At 63.6% G+C, this 18,914-nt stretch overlaps 1 protein-coding gene across 14 annotated transcripts in view; it reads right to left on the reverse strand.

Moving 5' to 3' along the window:
- SCARA5 (scavenger receptor class A member 5) overlaps positions 1-13,069 on the reverse strand; it is an 89,982-nt gene extending 76,913 nt beyond the window's left edge. For 2 of the 14 annotated variants that reach the window (XM_090031143.1, XM_090031142.1), the window contains exons 1-3: positions 12,386-12,402; positions 11,652-11,770; positions 5,169-5,300 (exon numbers count right to left, since the gene is read on the reverse strand). In XM_090031143.1, coding sequence (XP_089887269.1) covers positions 5,169-5,300; positions 11,652-11,770; positions 12,386-12,393 — 259 coding nt within the window. In that variant the 5' untranslated portion in view covers positions 12,394-12,402. The other 12 variants (XM_090031156.1, XM_090031151.1, XM_090031150.1 and 9 more) reach the window with 12 other exon arrangements.
- Positions 13,070-18,914: the final 5,845 nt, after the last annotated feature.

Below are 18,914 nucleotides of genomic sequence, written 5' to 3' on the forward strand. Positions count from 1 at the left end.
CCGGCCGGGGACGGATGGGCCCGTCTGGTCCTGGCATGATGAGCTCCGCACGTCAAACGCTGCATAGGGGAAGCCCTCGGGTGCACAAAGACCTGCAGGCTTGTGGACAGAGACCACAGTGCCTCGTCCCGGGATGCCTGCTTCGATCTGGGCACGCTCCGGCCTCTTGCCCATCTCCAAAATTGCAACAGCCGTCATGGGATTGCTGTGTTATCCAGCCACGTTTCAGCCTCGCTGGTAAACGAGTGAGACGAAGCAGGAGCTGAAGCTGTGTGGGAGCCTGCATGCCTCTGTAGCTTATAGGTGCTGAATAAATGCTTCCTGCTGAAGGCGGTGTATAATTGCATGCAGCATAGCCACAACTTAGATGATTTCCCTAAACTGGTATTTTAAAATCTATATAAAACAAATCGTTCTGGGTGTTTTAGCCTCGCTTCCCTCTGCTTCCGTTCTCTCCTCCTGCCGGTCACACCCTCCCCTCAGCTTTCCTCGTATCCTTTAAATACCTGAATATGCTTCCTTTGATTTTGGCTGCTTTTTATATTCATTCCAGGTGCAATTCACCTCAAGGCAGATGGAAGCACAGGGCTCAAGCACTGGACTAGCCCCAGCATGGATTTAGCATCCAGTTCAAGACACTGTGTCGGGGGCCCTGTACCCACGCACTCAGCACCTTTCTAATATGAGTCTATGAAACTGGCTGGTTGTGGCCTTGGCTCCACCACGATCCTCTGGCTGGGAAATTGGCTCCGTGGTCGGACCCAGAGGGTTGTAATCGATGGCAGTCACTCATCGTGGTGCCCTGTGACCAGTGGGGTCCCTCAAGGCTCTGTCCTGGGACCCATCCTGTTCAACATCTTCATTAACGATGTGGACATTGGAGTCAGGAGTGGATGGGCCAAGTTTGCCGATGACACCAAACTTTGGGGCAAAGCATCCACGCCAGAAGATAGGCGGGTGATCCAGGCTGACCTGGACAAGCTCAGCAAATGGGCGGACGAGAACCTCATGGTGTTTAACACCAAAAAATGCAAGGTCCTCCACCTTGGGAGGAAAAACCTGCAGCACCCTTATAGGCTCGGCAGTGCTACGTTGGTTAGCACTATGGAAGAAAGAGACTTGGGGGTCATCACTGACCACAAGATGAACATGAGCCTCCAATGCGATGCTGCAGCTAGTAAAGCGACCAAAATGCTGGTGTGCATCCATAGATGCTTCTCGAGCAAATCCCGGGACGTCATTCTCCCCTTGTACTCGGCCTTGGTGAGGCCGCAGCTGGAGTCCTGCGTCCAGTTTTGGGCTCCACAATTCAAAAAGGATGCGGAGAAGCTTGAGAGAGTCCAGAGGAGAGCCACGCGCATGATCAGAGGTCAGGAAACAGATCTTACGATGACAGGCTGAGAGCCACGGGACTCTTTAGCCTGGAAAAGCGCAGGCTCAGGGGTGATCTGATGGCCACCTATAAGTTTATCAGGGGTGACCACCGGGATCTCGGGGAACGTCTGTTCACCAGAGCGCCCCAAGGGATGACGAGGTCGAACGGTCACAAACTCCTGCAAGACCGTTTCAGGCTGGACATAAGGAAGAATTTCTTTCCTGTCCGAGCCCCCAAGGTCTGGAGCAGCCTGCCAGCGGAGGTGGTTCAAGCACCTACATTGAACACCTTCAAGAGTAAATTGGATGCTTATCTTGCTGGGATCCTGTGACCCCAGCTGACTTCCTGCCTTTTGGGCAGGGGGCTGGACTCGATCTCCCGAGGTCCCTTCCAGCACTAATGTCTATGAAATCTATGAAACACAGTCCAGAGCTGCAACCACGGCCACAGGAAACCAGGCCTCCCGCCTCCAGTTTCTGTCTCTGCTGGTCAGCTCCTGTTTCGTGGAGGGCTGGAGACCGTCCTAGGAGAGGGTGAACGTATCACAGCTTGCCAAGACTCGCACACGCCAGGTCCCGATCGATGGCTTTGCCCTGGAGAGCGCAGACACAGCGTGGCCACTTCCGAGCCCACCGGCTCCTAACACTCGCATGCTCAGCTCAGAAACAGCGGGATGCTTGATGCTAAACCATCCGTGCGGGGCTTTCTGCCGGTCCCCGCGGAAGGCAGATCACACGCTCGTGTGCTCTGCAAGCAGAAGGGCTGGAAATTCAATCAGCATTTGCAATTCAGACACAATCCCTTGACTCCAGGAGATGAGGCCTTAAAGAGAAACAAGAGCTGGCCCAACGCAGGGGATGTAACCGTGAGAGCCAGGTCCGACCAGCTGTCTGCTGTTGTAACGGGGCGGCTCCTCGCCGGCCAAGAGCACCCCGCCAGCTCGGTGTCCTTGGGGCACCCAGACCTCTCCCTCACAACACAAGGCAAAGCAATACTCTCTCTCAGTGCAAGACCTAGGGGGCACGACGTGAAACGAGCAGGTGGCTGGTTTAAAATGCACACAAAGAAGTCCTTTTCCACCTAGCGTGGCATTAACATTTGTGGCTTGTCACCATCAGATCTGATGGGAGCCGGGAGCTCAGCCAGATCCATCAAGGGACTGGACACGGGCTTGGAGGAAAGGGGCGCTGGTCTCTATTGAGCCGGGGAGTGAGGGCCACGGCCTCTGCATCAGACCTGCCTGGACCTCCAGTGCTGGAGGCTGCAAGTGGGAGAGGAAGAGGGCAGGGAAGAAACCACCTGGTGAGACCCAGGTCACCCCCTCCAGCCTCCGCTCCCTGCTTTTGCATGAGACCAGACAAGGCAGACCCCGTCTGACCCGGTACACGGCCATTCGTACGTGAACACCGAAAACAACCCGGCAGCCTGAAGGACCGCGGCTGCCATCTGTGCCGCTGGGTCAAGGCGCATGAGGCCTGCCGATGGCACAGCGCCTCGGTGCCTCGTGAGCCACGGGGTCCACGGAGGAGGTGGCCAAAAGTGCTATGGCAGGCAGTGCCACGAGCCGGATCCTGCTCCACGAGCCTCCCCCAGCATCCGATAACATGGCCAGACCCCAGGAGACGATTCCTGCAGCTTGGGGTACGGCAGGGAAGACGGGTCCCTGATGACGGCAGAGGCCTGGGCTCGGGCCCCGGGGCTCCAACCGTGGGAGGACGATCCGATGCTCGGTCCCTGCCCTGCCTGGGTGGGGTGCGGGCTGGGGGGCTTCCTCTGAGCCCCGGAGGCAGGTCTGCGCGTGCATTGCAGGGGCTGGGGCTCTCAACCCGCCCATCACACAGAGGCTTAAACCGAGATAAAGTCAACAAGCAGCTGGCACCAGGCAGCCCCCAGAGCCCCAGACATCCCCCCGGCGAGAGAAATCAGGCGAGGGACCAAGCCCGATCTAAGCCCTGCTGCTCTCTGGGCCAGGCAAGCCAGAGGGAAGCAACGCCAAAGCGGAGGGGTCTTTGCAAACCCGCCGGGGAGCGCGCACCGGTTTCCACCGGCCGTCTCCAGCCCAGGCGGGGGGAAGCCTGTGTCCTGCCTGACCCCGGAGACCGGGAAAGGGCACTGCTCTCCCTGCTTTCTCTTCTGGGGGGGTTGGGGGCTGGTGCATGGTGAGAGGCCTCTCAAAACGAAGCCCAACAGGTGAGCTGCGTCTTCCCACCCAGCCGTACCCCCGGCCCGGCAGCGTCCGGCTGCTTGGCACGGGGGTGCAGTGGGGGCCAGGACGGGGCTTGCAAACAAACAGGCTGCGGTCGCAGGCATCCGGCTCCGTCCCAGGGCCAGCGCAGGAGGCTGGGGTGGTGCCAGGGGCCTCGTTAATCCTCCACTTGTTTTCTGCCTTGGATGGCTTTGCAGGGATGCTCCCAGGCCAAGCATGACTCACGCCGCGCCTGCTTTATCCTGGCGAGGTTACACCCAAGATCCTAAGAGGCGTCGTAAACACTGTCCCGGGGAAGGGGGGCGGCAGCGAGCCAGGCTGAGGGCGAGACCCCGCGGCGCTGGGTTTCTGGGACCGTTGCTGCAGGGCTCTCCGCAGAGAGGGCTTCTAGATGGGTCCCTCCGTTGCACTGGGCCCTGCACCTTGAAAGCCCTTCAGTACAGCAGCAGCAGCCCGGGGGGGCAATCCTGCCAGCCCCTCCCTGTGCAAAGGTATGGGGAGATCTGCTGTGTCAGGGACTTGCTGGAGGTGATGCGGGAAGTCAGTGGTGGGGGGCAGGAACGGCCGCAGACCCCAAAAGGGCACGGGACAGGAAGGGACCCCGATCCCCTGAGGTACTCACTAGGACCCCCCTAAACCCCGTCTGACCCTCCCATGCAGATACGAGGCACAGATCTGGCGACCCCCAAGGCACCCTGTGATGCGCTGGGGGTAGGAGCTGGGGGCCGGGGGCACTGCTGCAGCAAGGCCGGGGAAGGAGCTGGTTCACAGGCGCTCAGAGGATTCAAGGAAGAGGACCCTGTCCCAGGCAACAGAGGAAGGCAACTTCCCCCCATTCCCACGCAGTCCAGGCCGGTCTGACCCAAAGAGTTCAGATGGTGGATGTGGGTGTGTCCGGGCTGGTGTGGACAGGGCTGATCCTGCCTCTGGCAGGGGTTGAAATAGATGTGACCTCTGCAGCTCCCTGCCAGCCCCGTGGCACGGGGATCGTCTATCATTTTGGAGAAACTTTCCTTCCTGACCCCCAATGCAGCCTCGGTCTGACCCTGAGCACCCTCTAGGCAGGTCCCTCCAGGGTTGGTGCCAGCAGCAGGATTGGCACACCCCGCCCCTTCCCCAGCCTGGGCCGCAACCAACATCCCGGAGGAAAGCAACGCACCAGAAGCCAAACCACGAGGGCATACAATCCCTTCCCAGCTTAGCAGGTGACCAGCCAAAGCCCTGGTATCCGACCGCTGGACACTTTCCACAATGCACGAGCCGGGGGCACAGATCCACCATCCCACACACGCCTCAGTCATCGAGCCACCCATCCCCGCTCTCCCACCGTCCCGCCCACGAACCAAACCATCTTCACCCCATTCTGGGTCTGAGCGCAGCTCAGCCTGGCAACCTCTCACACCTTCACTCCTCCCAGCCTTGCAAGTCTTCCTCTGATTGCTCCCGTTGTCACCCCAGGACCTTGCAAAAGTATTTATTTCTATATATAAATAAGAAACACACACACACACGCATATATATATATATATGCGCGCCCGAGCAGGACGGGCGCGGGAGCGCGGAGAGGGAGGGTGGACGCGCCGTTACCTGCCAGGATGAAGACGCCGACGAGGATCAGGAACACCAGCAGGTACAGCACGACCACGGCGTACTTCAGTGCTGCCAGGGAGCCCAGCCACCCGCAGCGCCGGGCCGCTCTCATCCTGCCACCGGCACCTGCTGGGCACGAAGGGGGCGTCAGGCTGGCACCGGACAGGCACCCGCCACAGTGCCAGGTCAGGCCCCCCGCTCCTCCTCCCCTTGCCCTGGTCACCGATACCGAGCTGCATCTTCGAGCCAGCCCCTCGTCTGGCTGCCACGGGTTGACGGTGACACGGCCCCCAGCCCTGCAGCCAGCCTGCTCCCGGCTCCCGCCCCTTAAGGAGGGATATACGGGGCTGCAGCATCTGGTGGGGGCACCTGAGGGGAGTGCACCCCATCCCACAGCCTGGACCCCTGCACGGGGGAGGCCATCAGCCTCTCCTCCCAGCCGCCCTGCTGAGCTGCAGGGGACAGCAGCATAAGGCAATGCAAGGTCCTGTGGTGACTCATCGTGGTGCCCTGTGACCAGCGGGGTCCCTCAAGGCTCTGTCCTGGGACCCATCCTGTTCAACATCTTCATTAACGATGTGGACATTGGAGTCAGGAGTGGACTGGCCAAGTTCGCAGATGACACCAAACTTTGGGGCAAAGCATCCACGCCAGAGGACAGACGGGTGATCCAGGCTGACCTGGACAAGCTCAGCAAATGGGCAGACGAGAACCTCATGGTGTTTAACACTGATAAATGCCAGGTTCTCCACCTTGGGAGGAAAAACCTGCAGCACCTTTATAGGCTCGGCAGTGCTACGTTGGTTAGCACTACGGAAGAAAGAGACTTGGGGGTCATCATTGACCACAAGATGAACATGAGCCTCCAATGCGATGCTGCGGCTAGTAAAGCGACCAAAACACTGTCTTGCATCCATAGATGCTTCTCGAGCAAATCCCGGGACGTCATTCTCCCCTTGTACTCGGCCTTGGTGAGGCCGCAGCTGGAGTCCTGCGTCCAGTTTTGGGCTCCACAATTCAAAAAGGATGCGGAGAAGCTTGAGAGAGTCCAGAGGAGAGCCACGCGCATGATCAGAGGTCAGGAAAACGGATCTTACAATGACAGGCTGAGAGCCATGGGGCTCTTTAGCCTGGAAAAGCGCAGGCTCAGGGGGGATCTGATGGCCACCTACAAGTTTATCAGGGGTGACCCCCAGGATCTGGGGGAACGTCTGTTCACCAGAGCGCCCCAAGGGATGACGAGGTCGAACGGTCACAAACTCCTGCAAGACCGTTTCAGGCCGGACATGAGGAAGAATTTCTTTCCTGTCCAAGCCCCCGAGGTCTGGAACAGCCTGCCAGCGGAGGTGGTTCAAGCACCTACATTGAGCACCTTCAAGAGTAAATTGGATGCTTATCTTGCTGGGATCCTGTGACCCCAGCTGACTTCCTGCCTTTTGGGCAGGGGGCTGGACTCGATGATCTCCCGAGGTCCCTTCCAGCCCTGATGTCTATGAAATCTATGTAATCTATGAACGGGGCGGGGGGTCTGCCTGTCTCTCCCCCTCTCCCAGGGCAGCCCCAGCCCCATGCACTGATCCAGGTTACTGTGACTTCATTCCCAGCCCCCTGCCAGTGCCCATCGGGCTCCAGCACAGAGGTGCTGTGTGCCAGGGCTGGCTGGGAGGCTTGGGAGCATGGCAGCAGGCGCGGCTGGTGCAGAGACCAGCACCCCGGGGGCTGGGCCTCGCAGTGCCTGGGGCTTAGCGCTTCCCCCAGCCCGGCCGTGACCTTGAGGGTGCGACTAGCGTCCCCCTTCCCTAGCAGACGGCGGCTCTTCTTCCGTGCGAGGAAAGTAGCAGGCTGGGATCCAGGAGACCCGTGCGCTCGGGGGAAACTGAGGCAGCGACGACCAAGATGCGTGTTGCCCGCAGGCAGCCTCTGGCCGCAGACTCTTTTCTCTGAGAAGCTTTGGCCCCATTCAAGCGAGCACCAGAGCTCCGGCCCCCAGGGCAAGGCGGGTAAGCCCAGCCCAAGTCAAAGGCTGTGGGCAGGCATCTGATCTGTGCCTCAGTTTCCCCATCTCTCCTGTGAGCCGAGGGGCTGGTGCAGTGTCAGGCAGCCGGCGTGCGACCTTGAGCTTGAGGATAGCTGACTCCTGCTCAAAAGCCTCCTGCCTTCCAAGGGCTACGCTGGGCGCTGACCTAAGAGCGGAGGTTTTGGGACAAGAGGCCGCAGCCAGCCTGGGGGATGCTGAGGGGCCAGGGTCACCAGCATGGGCTCTCCCAGCTGCCCCGACCCCCCACCAGGAAGCCCCCGGGGCGGCGGTGCTGGAGACGTGACATGGCCACTGTGCCCCCGACCCCCATGCACCTCGCTGCCAGCCCACGGGTCTCAGCTGCCAGCGCTGGCCAGACAGACAGGGCTGGCAGGTGCGTCCCGAGAAGGGCTGCCACGTTTCTGCAAGGCTCGAACTTGGGTCAGCCCCGTGGGGGGGCAGGTTCTGGGAGCAAAAGTCTCCCTGGTGTGTCCCCAGCGCCAGCGAGGCTTGGGCTGGTGGCGTCGGTGGGATCTGCCGATTTGCGCCAGGGCTCTGTCTACACCAGTACCAGGGCTGCAATGGCTTTCACGGCCCCGCAGCTGCCTGCTACCCACGTGACGACCCCGATACTCAGCCCCGATGGCGGGGCCGGCCTGACCCCAGCAGCCCCAAGGTCGGCCAGCAGGAACCCCACAATTCCCTCTTTTGAGCTCCCAGCCCTTCCACCACCCATTTCCCATCTCTACTGCCCTAAGTAGGGCCAAGCCCAGCAGGAGACACAAGCAGGGGTCACACCAGTTCCTACAAGGGCTCTGCAGCGCGGGGGGGACATGCAGCATGCGGCGTAGCTACAGGCAGGGCGGGTGGGCTGAGATGGACGCTGCCCTGGGCGATTTTCATAGATTCATAGATGCTAGGGTCGGAAGGGACCTCAATAGATCATCGAGTCCGACCCCCTGCATAAGCAGGAAAGAGTGCTGGGCCTACATTACCCCAGCTAGATACACATCCAACCTTCTCTTGAATACCCCCAGGGTAGGGGAGAGCACCACCTCCCTTGGGAGCCCGTTCCAGACCTTGGCCACTCGAACTGTGAAGAAGTTCCTCCTAATATCTAATCTAAATCTGCTCTCCTCCAGCTTGTGGCCATTATTTCTTGTAACCCCCGGGGGCGCCTTGGTGAATAAATACTCACCAATTCCCTTCTGTGCCCCCCTGACGAACTTATAGGCAGCCACCAGGTCGCCTCTCAACCTTCTCTTGCGGAGGCTGAAAAGCTCCAGTTTCTCTAGTCTCTCCTCGTAGGGCTTGGCCTGCAGGCCCTTAACCATACGAGTTAATTTATGCCCACCCAGCACGGTGCCATGCAGCCAGGGGTACGCTGCCCCCCAGGAAAACCCCACGCGCTAGCTCATGTTAACACTTTTGCAATAAATCTGCTCCCACATCTGGGGAAGGCGCAGCAAGAAGCAGAGGAGCCCAGTGGTTAGAGCAAGAGGCCGGGAGCCAGGACTCCTCTTCCTAGCCGTGTCATTGACTCACGTTGTGACTTCAGGCCGGGCACGGCCGCCAAGCAGCTCGGTTTAGCGGAGCTGCTGGCATAGCCCTGCGGGGCTGGGTACCCTGACCGCCAGCCAAAGCTGATCTCCAGCAGGGCACGAGCCCCACAGCCCTGCTCGTCAGGCAGCCCCCCCCCCCCCCCGCCTTTTAACCCACCCGTGTGCTGGGCTGTCAGGCACTTGGAGCAGGGACTTGCCTTCGTGCCCACTTGGCAGCCTGCACATGTGCCGGCGTCCCTGTGAGCAGATGGACGGAGCTGCCCGACCGCACCTGCCCCCATCTAATTTTGGCAGCTAAGCAGGCGCGGCCTGGCTTGTCCCAGGATGGTACGAGGAGGTGGGACTAGGAGCAATGACCTCAAGCTGCAGCAGGGGAACTGAGGCTGGAAATGAGGAGCGACTTGCTGGCTCTGAGGAGGATCGGGGGTCTCCATCCCCGGAAATTTCCAAGAGCAGGTGGGACAGACATGAGGCTGGGCTGATTTAGTCAGGGCCGAACCTGCCTTGAGCAGGGGGCTGGGTTGGATGACCTGAGGCCCCTTCCAGCCTGACTTTCCTATGATGCTGTGGGAGTGATGCTTGACCCGTTTAGGGTCAGCCCGCACGGGTGGGGGAACGCTTCAACGTCCCCCCACGCGCGTCGCCTGGAGAAAGCGAGGTCAAAAAGCACAGGGTCCTCTTCCTCCTGCATCCTCAGACTGTGGGAAGCGAAGGAAACCGAGGCTGGGGCACGCCTGCCTTGGCGGAGAGGAGAGTCCGGGCTTGAGGTGGAGGAGCTGGCTGCAGTTCAGCTCCCCCATCCCCTCCACCGCACCGCCCGGGGTCTCTGCTCCCAGCCCGGCAGCAGGCAGCAGGAGGGGGAAGTACTTCTCCTGCCCGGGGACTTATTCCTGGGGGATCTCTGGAGAACCCGTCATCATGGAAAGAAGGGCCAGCGTCAGACCCGCGGGGAGACGGCCTTGTCCGGCGGGCAGCGCCAGGGCCCTGCTAGCTGCGGCGGCAGGTGGGCTCCAAGGGCTGCGGCAAACAGCTCCAAGCTGGCTCCAATCTCGGGGCCTGGCTGGGGCCGCCGGCGGCTGCACCCCCGGGCGAGGTGGGTGGACAGGGCCTCGCACGCAGCCTGGCCCCACCGCACGCACCAGCCAGGGGGCCCTCCCCCCGCCCTGCTGGCGGTGCTCCCCTCCAGCCTCTCCTGCTCCACCCTCTCCCAGCAGCGGGCCCTTGCCCGGCTGGGCTCGCATGTCCCCGGCTGGCCCTGGGGATGGAGGGTGCTCCAGAGCTGCCCCCGCCCGTGCCTACACCCCTGCCCTGGCTGGGCTCACATGTCCCCGGCTGGCCCTGGGGATGGAGGGTGCTCCAGAGCTGCCCCCGCCCATGCCTACACCCCTGCCCCGGCTGGGCTCGCATGTCCCCGGCTGGCCCTGGGGATGGAGGGTGCTCCAGAGCTGCCCCGCCCCGTGCCTGCACCCCTGCCCCGGCTGGGCTCACATGTCCCCGGCCGGCCCTGGGGATGGAGGGTGCTCCAGAGCTGCCCCCCCTGTGCCTGCACCCCTGCCCCGGCTGGGCTCGCATGTCCCCGGCTGGCCCTGGGGATGGAGGGTGCTCCAGAGCTGCCCCCCCCCGTGCCTGCACCCCTGCCCCGGCTGGGCTCGCATGTCCCCGGCTGGCCCTGGGGATGGAGGGTGCTCCAGAGCTGCCCCACCCCCTGCCTGCACCCCTGCCCCGGCTGGGCTCGCATGTCCCCGGCTGGCCCTGGGGATGGAGGGTGCTCCAGAGCTGCCCCGCCCCGTGCCTGCACCCCCTGCCCCGGCTGGGCTCACATGTCCCCGGCCGGCCCTGGGGATGGAGGGTGCTCCAGAGCTGCCCCCCCTGTGCCTGCACCCCTGCCCCGGCTGGGCTCGCATGTCCCCGGCTGGCCCTGGGGATGGAGGGTGCTCCAGAGCTGCCCCCCCCCCGTGCCTGCACCCCTGCCCCGGCTGGGCTCGCATGTCCCCCGGCTGGCCCTGGGGATGGAGGGTGCTCCAGAGCTGCCCCACCCCCTGCCTGCACCCCTGCCCCGGCTGGGCTCGCATGTCCCCGGCTGGCCCTGGGGATGGAGGGTGCTCCAGAGCTGCCCCGCCCCGTGCCTGCACCCCTGCCCCGGCTGGGCTCACATGTCCCCGGCCGGCCCTGGGGATGGAGGGTGCTCCAGAGCTGCCCCCCCTGTGCCTGCACCCCTGCCCCGGCTGGGCTCGCATGTCCCCGGCTGGCCCTGGGGATGGAGGGTGCTCCAGAGCTGCCCCCCGCCCCGTGCCTGCACCCCTGCCCCGGCTGGGCTCGCATGTCCCCGGCTGGCCCTGGGGGTAGAGGGTGCTCCAGAGCTGCCCCCCCCGTGCCTGCACCCCTGCCCCGGCTGGGCTCGCATGTCCCCGGCTGGCCCTGGGGATGGAGGGTGCTCCAGAGCTGCCCCCCCCCGTGCCTGCACCCCTGCCCCGGCTGGGCTCGCATGTCCCCGGCCGGCCCTGGGGATGGAGGGTGCTCCAGAGCTGCCCTGCCCCGTGCCTACACCCCTGCCCCGGCTGGGCTCGCATGTCCCCGGCCGGCCCTGGGGATGGGGGGTGCTCCAGAGCTGCCCCTGCCCCGTGCCTGCACCCCTGCCCCGGCTGGGCTCGCATGTCCCCGGCCGGCCCTGGGGATGGAGGGTGCTCCAGAGCTGCCCCCCCCCGTGCCTGCACCCCTGCCCCGGCTGGGGCACCCGGCCCGACCCCGAGCCCCTCCGGGCTGCGGGAAGCGCCGGCCGGCCGCGAGCTCAGCGTGGGCTGCGTGCAGAGCAGGTGGGAGAGGCGGGCAGAGAGCCGGCGCCGTCCCCCGCGGGGCAGGAGGAGCCCCGGGGCCGGGCCGGGCCGGGGGTCCTGGACTCACCGTCCTCACAGAGGTTGAGCTTGGACAGGCTGCGGCCCTCGAAGGTCTCCTCGAAGACGGAGCCGTTCTCCCGCTCCCCGAAGGTGTGCAGGTACACGGCCTTGGCCTCCATGCTCGGGCTGCGGGACAGGGCGGGCCGGTCAGGGAGGCTGGGGCAGAGGTCACGAGCTGCCCCCGTCGTGCAGGGCGCCCCCCCCCCCCCGCCCGGGCCCCCCTGCCGTCCCGCGGCCCACGCCCCACGCAGCCCCGGCGCGCGCGGGAGCCGACACGGCCGGCGGGTTCAAGCCCGCGCTCGGCCCCGGCCCGGCCCGCTTCGGCTCCCGGCTGCGGCCCCCTCGCCCGCCCCTGCGGCCCCCGGGCCGTGCCTCTGGCGGGGCCTCCGGCCGGCTGCCGCTCCCCCGAGCGCCGTCCCGCCGGCCCCAGTTACACACCCGGTCACCCTGGCTCCAGCTGCTCCCGCCTTGGGTGTCCCCTTCACCGGGTCACACTGGTCCCCGGTGCCCCCCCCCCCCCCCCGCACTCGCTGGACCCGGTTTTACCCTGCTTCACTGCTCCCAGTTACCTGGTCATACTGGTCCCCGTGCCCCCCCCCCCCCACCACTGCACTCGCTGGACCCGGTTTTACCCTGCTTCACTGCTCCCACTTACCTGGTCATACTGGTCCCAGTGTCCCCCCCCCCCCCCCCCCGCACTCGCTGGACCCGGTTTTACCCTGCTTCACTGCTCCCACTTACCTGGTCATGCTCGTCCCCATTCGCCCCTGCCTTACTGGTCCCAGTTTGCTCTGTCATACTGGTCCCCGTCCCTCCCCCTTCCTAGTCCCAGTCCCCCCACCTTACTGAACCCATTTACCTGGTCATACCGGTCCCAGTTCCCCCCACTTACTGGTCCCAGTCCCCTGCAGTACTGTTCCCATTCACCGGGTCATACTGGTCCCAGTTCCCCCCACTCACTGGTCCCAGTCCCCTGCAGTACTGTTCCCATTCACCGGGTCATACCGGTCGCGGTTCCCCCTATACTGGTCCCATTTACCTGACCATCCTAGTGCCAGTTGCCTCCCCAGACTGGTCCCGTTTACCCAGTCATACTGCCCCCCCCCGCCATTGACCCACCTTCATACTTGTCTCAGTAACTCCCACACCGCCCCCGCCCCCGCCCGGCCCCACTTCCCCGCCCGTACCGGCCCCGGCCCCGGCCCCGGCCCCATTTACCCCGTCCTAGCGGTGCCGGCGCGCGCCGCCCGCACTGGTCCCGCTCATGCCGCTGCCCCGGTGCCGGCCGCCCCGCCCCGCCCCGCCCCGCCCCGCCCCATTTACCCCCATCCCAGGCGCCTGCCCACACCGGTCCTGCTCGTCCCGCTGCCCCAGCGACCCCGGCGGCGGCGCGCCCCACTCACGGCGGCTCCGCGGCGGCGCGGGCGCGGGCGGTGCGGGGCGGCGCGGGCGGGGCCGGGCTTGGTGCGGGCGCGGGGCTGCGGGCGCCCCCGCGCGGCCGCGGGCCGGGCCGGGCCGGGCGGGGAAACTGAGGCAGGGCCTCGGCAGGGGCTGCCAGAGGTGGGCCCAGGCCGGGCCCCGCCGCCGCCGGGCCGGGTGTGATCGCGGCCAGCTCTGGCCAGGACTCGGGCGGCCGCCGGCCCCGCCGGGGGGAGAAGCGGTGCCGGCCTCAGGCGGGGTCCGCGCCGGGCCCCGCGTCGGCGCGTGGCGGGAGGCGGGCAGCAGCCGAGCCGCGGTGCCTCGCTCCTCGCCGCTTCAGACGCCCGCAGCCTTTGCACGTCCCCTTTGCCCTGATGCCCGCTGGTCAGACAAGACCCCCTGCACCCCCCGGCCCTCGTCCTGGCTGAGGAACCGCAGCGGCGCGGGGCCGGGACCGCCGAGCTGCGCCGCGTTTGCACAGGGCCCTGCACGCTGCCTCCTGCCTCGGGATCGGGGCCTCCGCGGGCACCACAGCGCTCAGGCGCGGCCGCCCGGCAACCCCAAGGCATCCCCGCGGCTGGCAAGGGCCGGGCGCACAGAGCGCTGCCCTGTAACCAAGCTGGGCAAAGGGCGATGCCAGGATTCAGACCCAGGACCGTGGCTTGTTGCTCCAGCCCGAGGAGCCCGAGGGGGCCGCGATCCGCCAGCGAACCGCACGCTCCGTGCCAGTGCCTTGGCCCCTTTCCTCGCGGACGGTAGCGGCTCAGAGGCCCACGGCCCGTGCCCCGTGGGCAGGCCAGGTCCCGCCGCAGCTGCCCTGGCTAGAAGTCCTCCCGGGGGGTCTCAGATGCTGGCCCTGGTGGGCCGTGTGCGGTGGTGGGGGTGCTCCAGCAACACCGCCCACATTTCCACCAGCATGGCTGGCCGCTGCCGAGCTCGGGGGCAAATCCCTGCACCCTGCCCAGGCGCGGGGGTAGGGGTCTGCCGTCCCCGCGGAGCAGGGCATGAGCTGGGTTTCCCCCTCCTGCATCTGGGGCCACGAGGGACCGGGGCATCACGGCGAACTGGCGTTGCAGCGTGGAGCACTACGCTGTGCCCCGGGTGCACCCCTCTCCTCCATCCTCAGGTCTGGCGCCTTGGCACGGCCCCTCTGCACAGTGGCTGGGCTTCCCTTTTCCCGGCCGGACCCAGTGCTGTCCCCCTACGTGAGGACCTCTTCCAGTGCCAGGGCATTTGGGCATGAGCGGGTGGGCCCAGACCCCAGGTAACGCCTTCCTGAGGGTCCAGCCCACGGCCGGCAGACTGAGCATGTGCTCTCCCAGACCCTTGTCCTGCAGACTCCTGCAGAGCATGGAGCAGGCGCACGGCCCGATTCCCGGAGTCTGGGCTGCCTGCTCCTCACAGACCTGCTTGCTCGAAGCTGGAGGCTGCAGCTGCAGCGAGCACAGCTGTGTTTAGCTCAGCCGGGTGGTGCCGCGGCTGGGCCCTGCGCCCTTCCCAGGGGACCGGAGAGAGAGGCCTGCCTGTTTATTTTAGTTCCCTCCTTGTCCCAAGAGCCCGTGAGGATAGTTGCAATCATATGAAGGATAACAGCAAGGCAATGTGGGAAAGTACAAGACACCCCCGGATCTCTAGGGCCCGTACCTGCCCTCCGAGCGAGGCTGGAACAGGAGGCTTGGATGGCAGACTGCTGCCCGCCTGCGCCCTAGCCCCGTGCAGCTAGCGACGGCTCAAGCTACAGCTCCCAGCTGCAGTTAAAGCAGCCTCAGGGCTGCTCCGATTTACATGCTGTTGTCCCTGGCTTGCGCTAACTTCCATGCAACTTAGAGCAAGACAAGGCATGGGATTGGGAGCAGCGAGCCCACCCGAGAACACTCCCAGCTCCTCCCCGTCCCCAGTCCTTGGCCTTCCCAAATGCATCCCGCTCCGTCATGTACAAGGGACCCCACAGACACAGCGCCCTGGGAACCGAGCTGTCCTGGGCGATCCTGCAGAGGTAGCCCAGCCCAGGCTGGGGTGCATATCCCGTTCCAGCCGCAGCACCCTGGGCCAACGTGGGGGAAGGGGAGGGGCAGCGAAAATGTGGCCAGAAGCCCGCCTATCCGTACTCCACATCAGCTGCACAAGGCATCACCCCCCAGCCTGCAGGCAACAGGGGGGCCCAGAGGAGTCCCAGATGTGGTGCTCAGTCACTGGAGTTGCCTGGCACTGGGGGCTGCAGAAAGCAGTGCACAGCTGTATGTGTCGGACTGGGGAACGCCAGGCCTCAGGAGCTGCCTTATCGCTCCGGACTATGGGAAAAGTTTCCAAGGGACTCCACAAGCAGGTAGCAGCAGGAGGTTGTTATCCACCATAGGCAGGCACAGGAGGGCACAACATGCCAACGCTCATGTGTTAGACCCGTGGAAATTTTCTTAGGAGGGTGATGGGAAAGTCTCCAAATCACCGTACTCCAAACCTGCTTAGGGTCACAGACACCAGGGTCCTGAAGGGCTATGCCCCAGGGGCTCTGATCCCTGCTATTTGCCCTCTACCTGCCCCCCACCTTGACTCCCAAAGGTGCTGCTATTTGGCCTGGAGGGGCGGCTTGGGGCTGTCGAGCCTGGTCCCTGCTCACACAGCCATCCGCATCTAACATCCCCTTCTATAGCCAACCCTGTGGTAAACCCAGTCCAGGTTTCTTGACAATAACTGCTTTCAAGGGGCTGCTCCAGAAAAAACTCCCGGCTGTTAGAAACCCCCGCCTTTTTTCCAGCCCAGTGCGGCTGTGCAGCCTGGAACGAGCCCCTGGAGACACTGGAAGGGCATGCTCACAGCCCGGTCCCAGCCACAGAAGGAAACTCGGGGACTAGGACTGGAGGCCAGCTTCCCTCCACCTGCCCCCAGGAGAAGGGAAAGTCTGCAAGGCATTTCTCACCTGGTCTCTAGCTGAACCCGCTCCAGAGCAGCCACCACTGGGACTCTCGCCTCCTCCCCCTCTGAACCAGGGATGTCTCATGGCAGCAGGACAGAGCAACATTTCCATCAGGAGGATGCCAATGAGGGCCAGCTGGCCCCCGCCTCTGATCACATGTACCATCAGACCTAAATCAAACGTAACATGGGGGGCTCCCCCAGAGCCTTTGCTTTGCATCTGTCCGGGGGTATTTATACAGCTACTTCTGTCCAGTCAAGATGGGCATCAAATACCCAGTCCCACAGTCCCTGCCCCAAAGTACATGTCCCCACTAGAGAAAATGCCGTACTGGATCTGGTGTTAGCCTCTGGGGACGACCTGGTGGGGGAGGTGCTAGCACAAGGGAGGCTGGGGACAGTGATCATGAAATGATCCAGTTTGCTATTCAGAGGGAGGTGGGGAGGGGAACTAGCACAGCGCAAATGCTTGACTTTAGGAAAGCCAACTTTGCTGTGCGCAGGGCAGTCATCAGGGAGGCACTCGGAGCCCGGGGGGTCGCTAGTACGGGGGTCCAGGAAAGGTGGTCCTTCCTCAAGGAGGCGATCCTTGGGGCGCAGCAGGACACAATTCCTCTGCGCAGGAAGGTGGGAAAAGGGTGCAAGAAACCTTCATGGCTGAGCGCGGATACCCAGGCTGGCCTGAGGGCAAAGAAAAAAGCGTACTGGCGGTGGAAGCAGGGGCAGGGACCAAGGAGGAGCACACCTCCCTGACCCGAGCTTGTGTGGATTTGGTAAGGGAGGCTAAAGCAGTGCTGGAGCTTAGATGAGCTCCTGGGATTAAGGATAACAAAAAGTCCTTCTTCAAGTACATAGGGAGCAAGAAGTCTTGGGGTAACACTGGACTCCTACGAGGCAGGGCAGGGCAGGGCAGGGCAGGGGAGGCAGGTGGTGATGGAGGCGCGAGAGAAGGCCGAACCCTTCAACACGTTCTTTGCCTCCGTGTTCCTGTCTGCTGACAACGGGGCGCTCTTGGGTGACAGCGCAGAGAGGCCCAGGAAGGATGCGAGTCCCCCGACTGTTAGTTCAGACCTAGTTAAGGATTACCTCGAGGGCTTAGATGTGTCCAAGTTGGTGAGCCTGGATGACCTTCATCCGCGGGTGCTGAGGGAATTGGCTGGTGTCGTTGCAGAGCCATTGGCACGGCTGTTCGAGGACTCCTGGTGCTCGGGCCAAGTCCCTGAGGACTGGAAAAGGGCCAGCGTGGTCCCTGTTTTCAAGAAGGGGAGGAAGGAAGAGACTGTCAGCTACAGGCCAGTCAGCCTCGCTTCTATCCTGGGGAAGGTCTTTGAAAAAATGATCAAGGGCCACATTTGTGAGAGCCCTGCAGGGGAAGTGGTGTTGAGGGGTCACCAGCACGGGTTCGTGCCAGGCCGATCCTGCCTGACCAGCCTGGCCTCTTTCTATGACCAGGTAACAAAGAGCTTAGATGGGAAGGAAGTCGATGTCGTCTTCTTGGACTTCCCGAAGGCCTTCGACACGGTGTCCCCCCGCAATGCTGGTGGGCAAGGTGAGGACCTGCGGCATGGAGGAATGCACGGTCACATGGGTGGCAGACTGGTTCCAGGGGCGCACCCAGAGGTGGTGGTGGACAGGTCGATGTCGACCTGGGAGGGTGCAGGCAGTGGAGTCCCCCAGGGCTTGGTCCTGGGGCCGGTGCTGTTCAACATCTTCATTAGCGACCTGGACAAGGGTGTGGCGAGCACCCTGTTCAAGTTCACTGATGACACCAAGCTGGGGGGGAAAGTGAATACACCGGCAGGCAGGGACCGCATCCAGGCAGACCTGTATAGGTTGGCGAAGTGGGCTGATCTGAACAGGATGCGGTTCGCGGTTCAACAAGGACAAGTGCAGGGTGCTGCACCTGGGGAGAGGGAACCAGCATTGTGGTTATAGGTTAGGGGCTGCTCCTCTCAGCACAGGGGCAGAGAGGGATCTTGGAGTCAGGATTGACTCCAGGATGAACATGAGTCGCCAGTGTGACAAAGCAATAGGCAGAGCCAACCGCACCCTGTCCTGCATCAACAGGGGCATCACTGACAGGTCCAGAGAGGTCTTGCTCCCCCCCATGCGGCGCTGGTCAGGCCGCGGCTGGAGTCCTGTGTCCAGTCCTGGGCGCCGCACTTCAAGAGGGACGTGGGGAACCTGGAGAGGGTCCAGAGGAGGCCACTCGTGTGGTTGGAGGCCTCCGTGGCCAGCCCTACGAGGAGAGGCTGAGGGACTCGAATCTCTTCAGTCTCTGCAAGAGGAGACCAAGGGGGGATCTTGTGGCTGCTACAACCTTATCGGGGCCAGCAGCAGGGACTCGAGGAGAATCTGTTCCCCAGGGCCCCCCTTGGGGTCACCAGGAACAATGGCCACAAGCTGCGGGAGGAGAGGTTTAGGTTGGATATTAGGAAGAACTACTTCATGGTAAGGGTGGCCAGAGCCTGGAATAGGCTTCCCAGAGAGGTGGTGCTCTCACCTTCCCTTCGGATCTTCAAGAGGAGACTGGATGGGCACCTGGCTGGGGTTGTATGACCCCTGCCACCCCCAGTGCTCCTCCTGCCCATGGCGGGGGGTCGGACTCGATGATCTGTCTAGGTCCCTTTGACTCAGTGATTTGATGACTCTATGATTCTATGAAGTATTTCGGTAACAAAGGGGCAGGCTGACTCGGGGTACCCCATAGAGGGGGTGCAGTGTTCACAGTAACCCCCAGGGAAGGGGGGTGAATGTACTGCATTGGCTGAGCTGGCTGGGTGTGTGGGGCTGGCTCTTTCATGTCCCCAGAGCAGCTCTGGGCCCCCTGGTGATTTGCAGACTGATGAGACAAGGCTGGGAGCTGGTACCTGCAGCTGCAGGGAAGCTCACGGCAGGTTCAGTAGGGCTCCAGCAGGCACCTCTCCTGAGCAGAGCC

The sequence above is a fragment of the Crocodylus siamensis genome, chromosome 1, assembly GCF_052110815.1.
Source record: "Crocodylus siamensis isolate JL-2025a chromosome 1, ASM5211081v1, whole genome shotgun sequence".
In the NCBI taxonomy this organism is placed as follows: domain Eukaryota; kingdom Metazoa; phylum Chordata; order Crocodylia; family Crocodylidae; genus Crocodylus; species Crocodylus siamensis.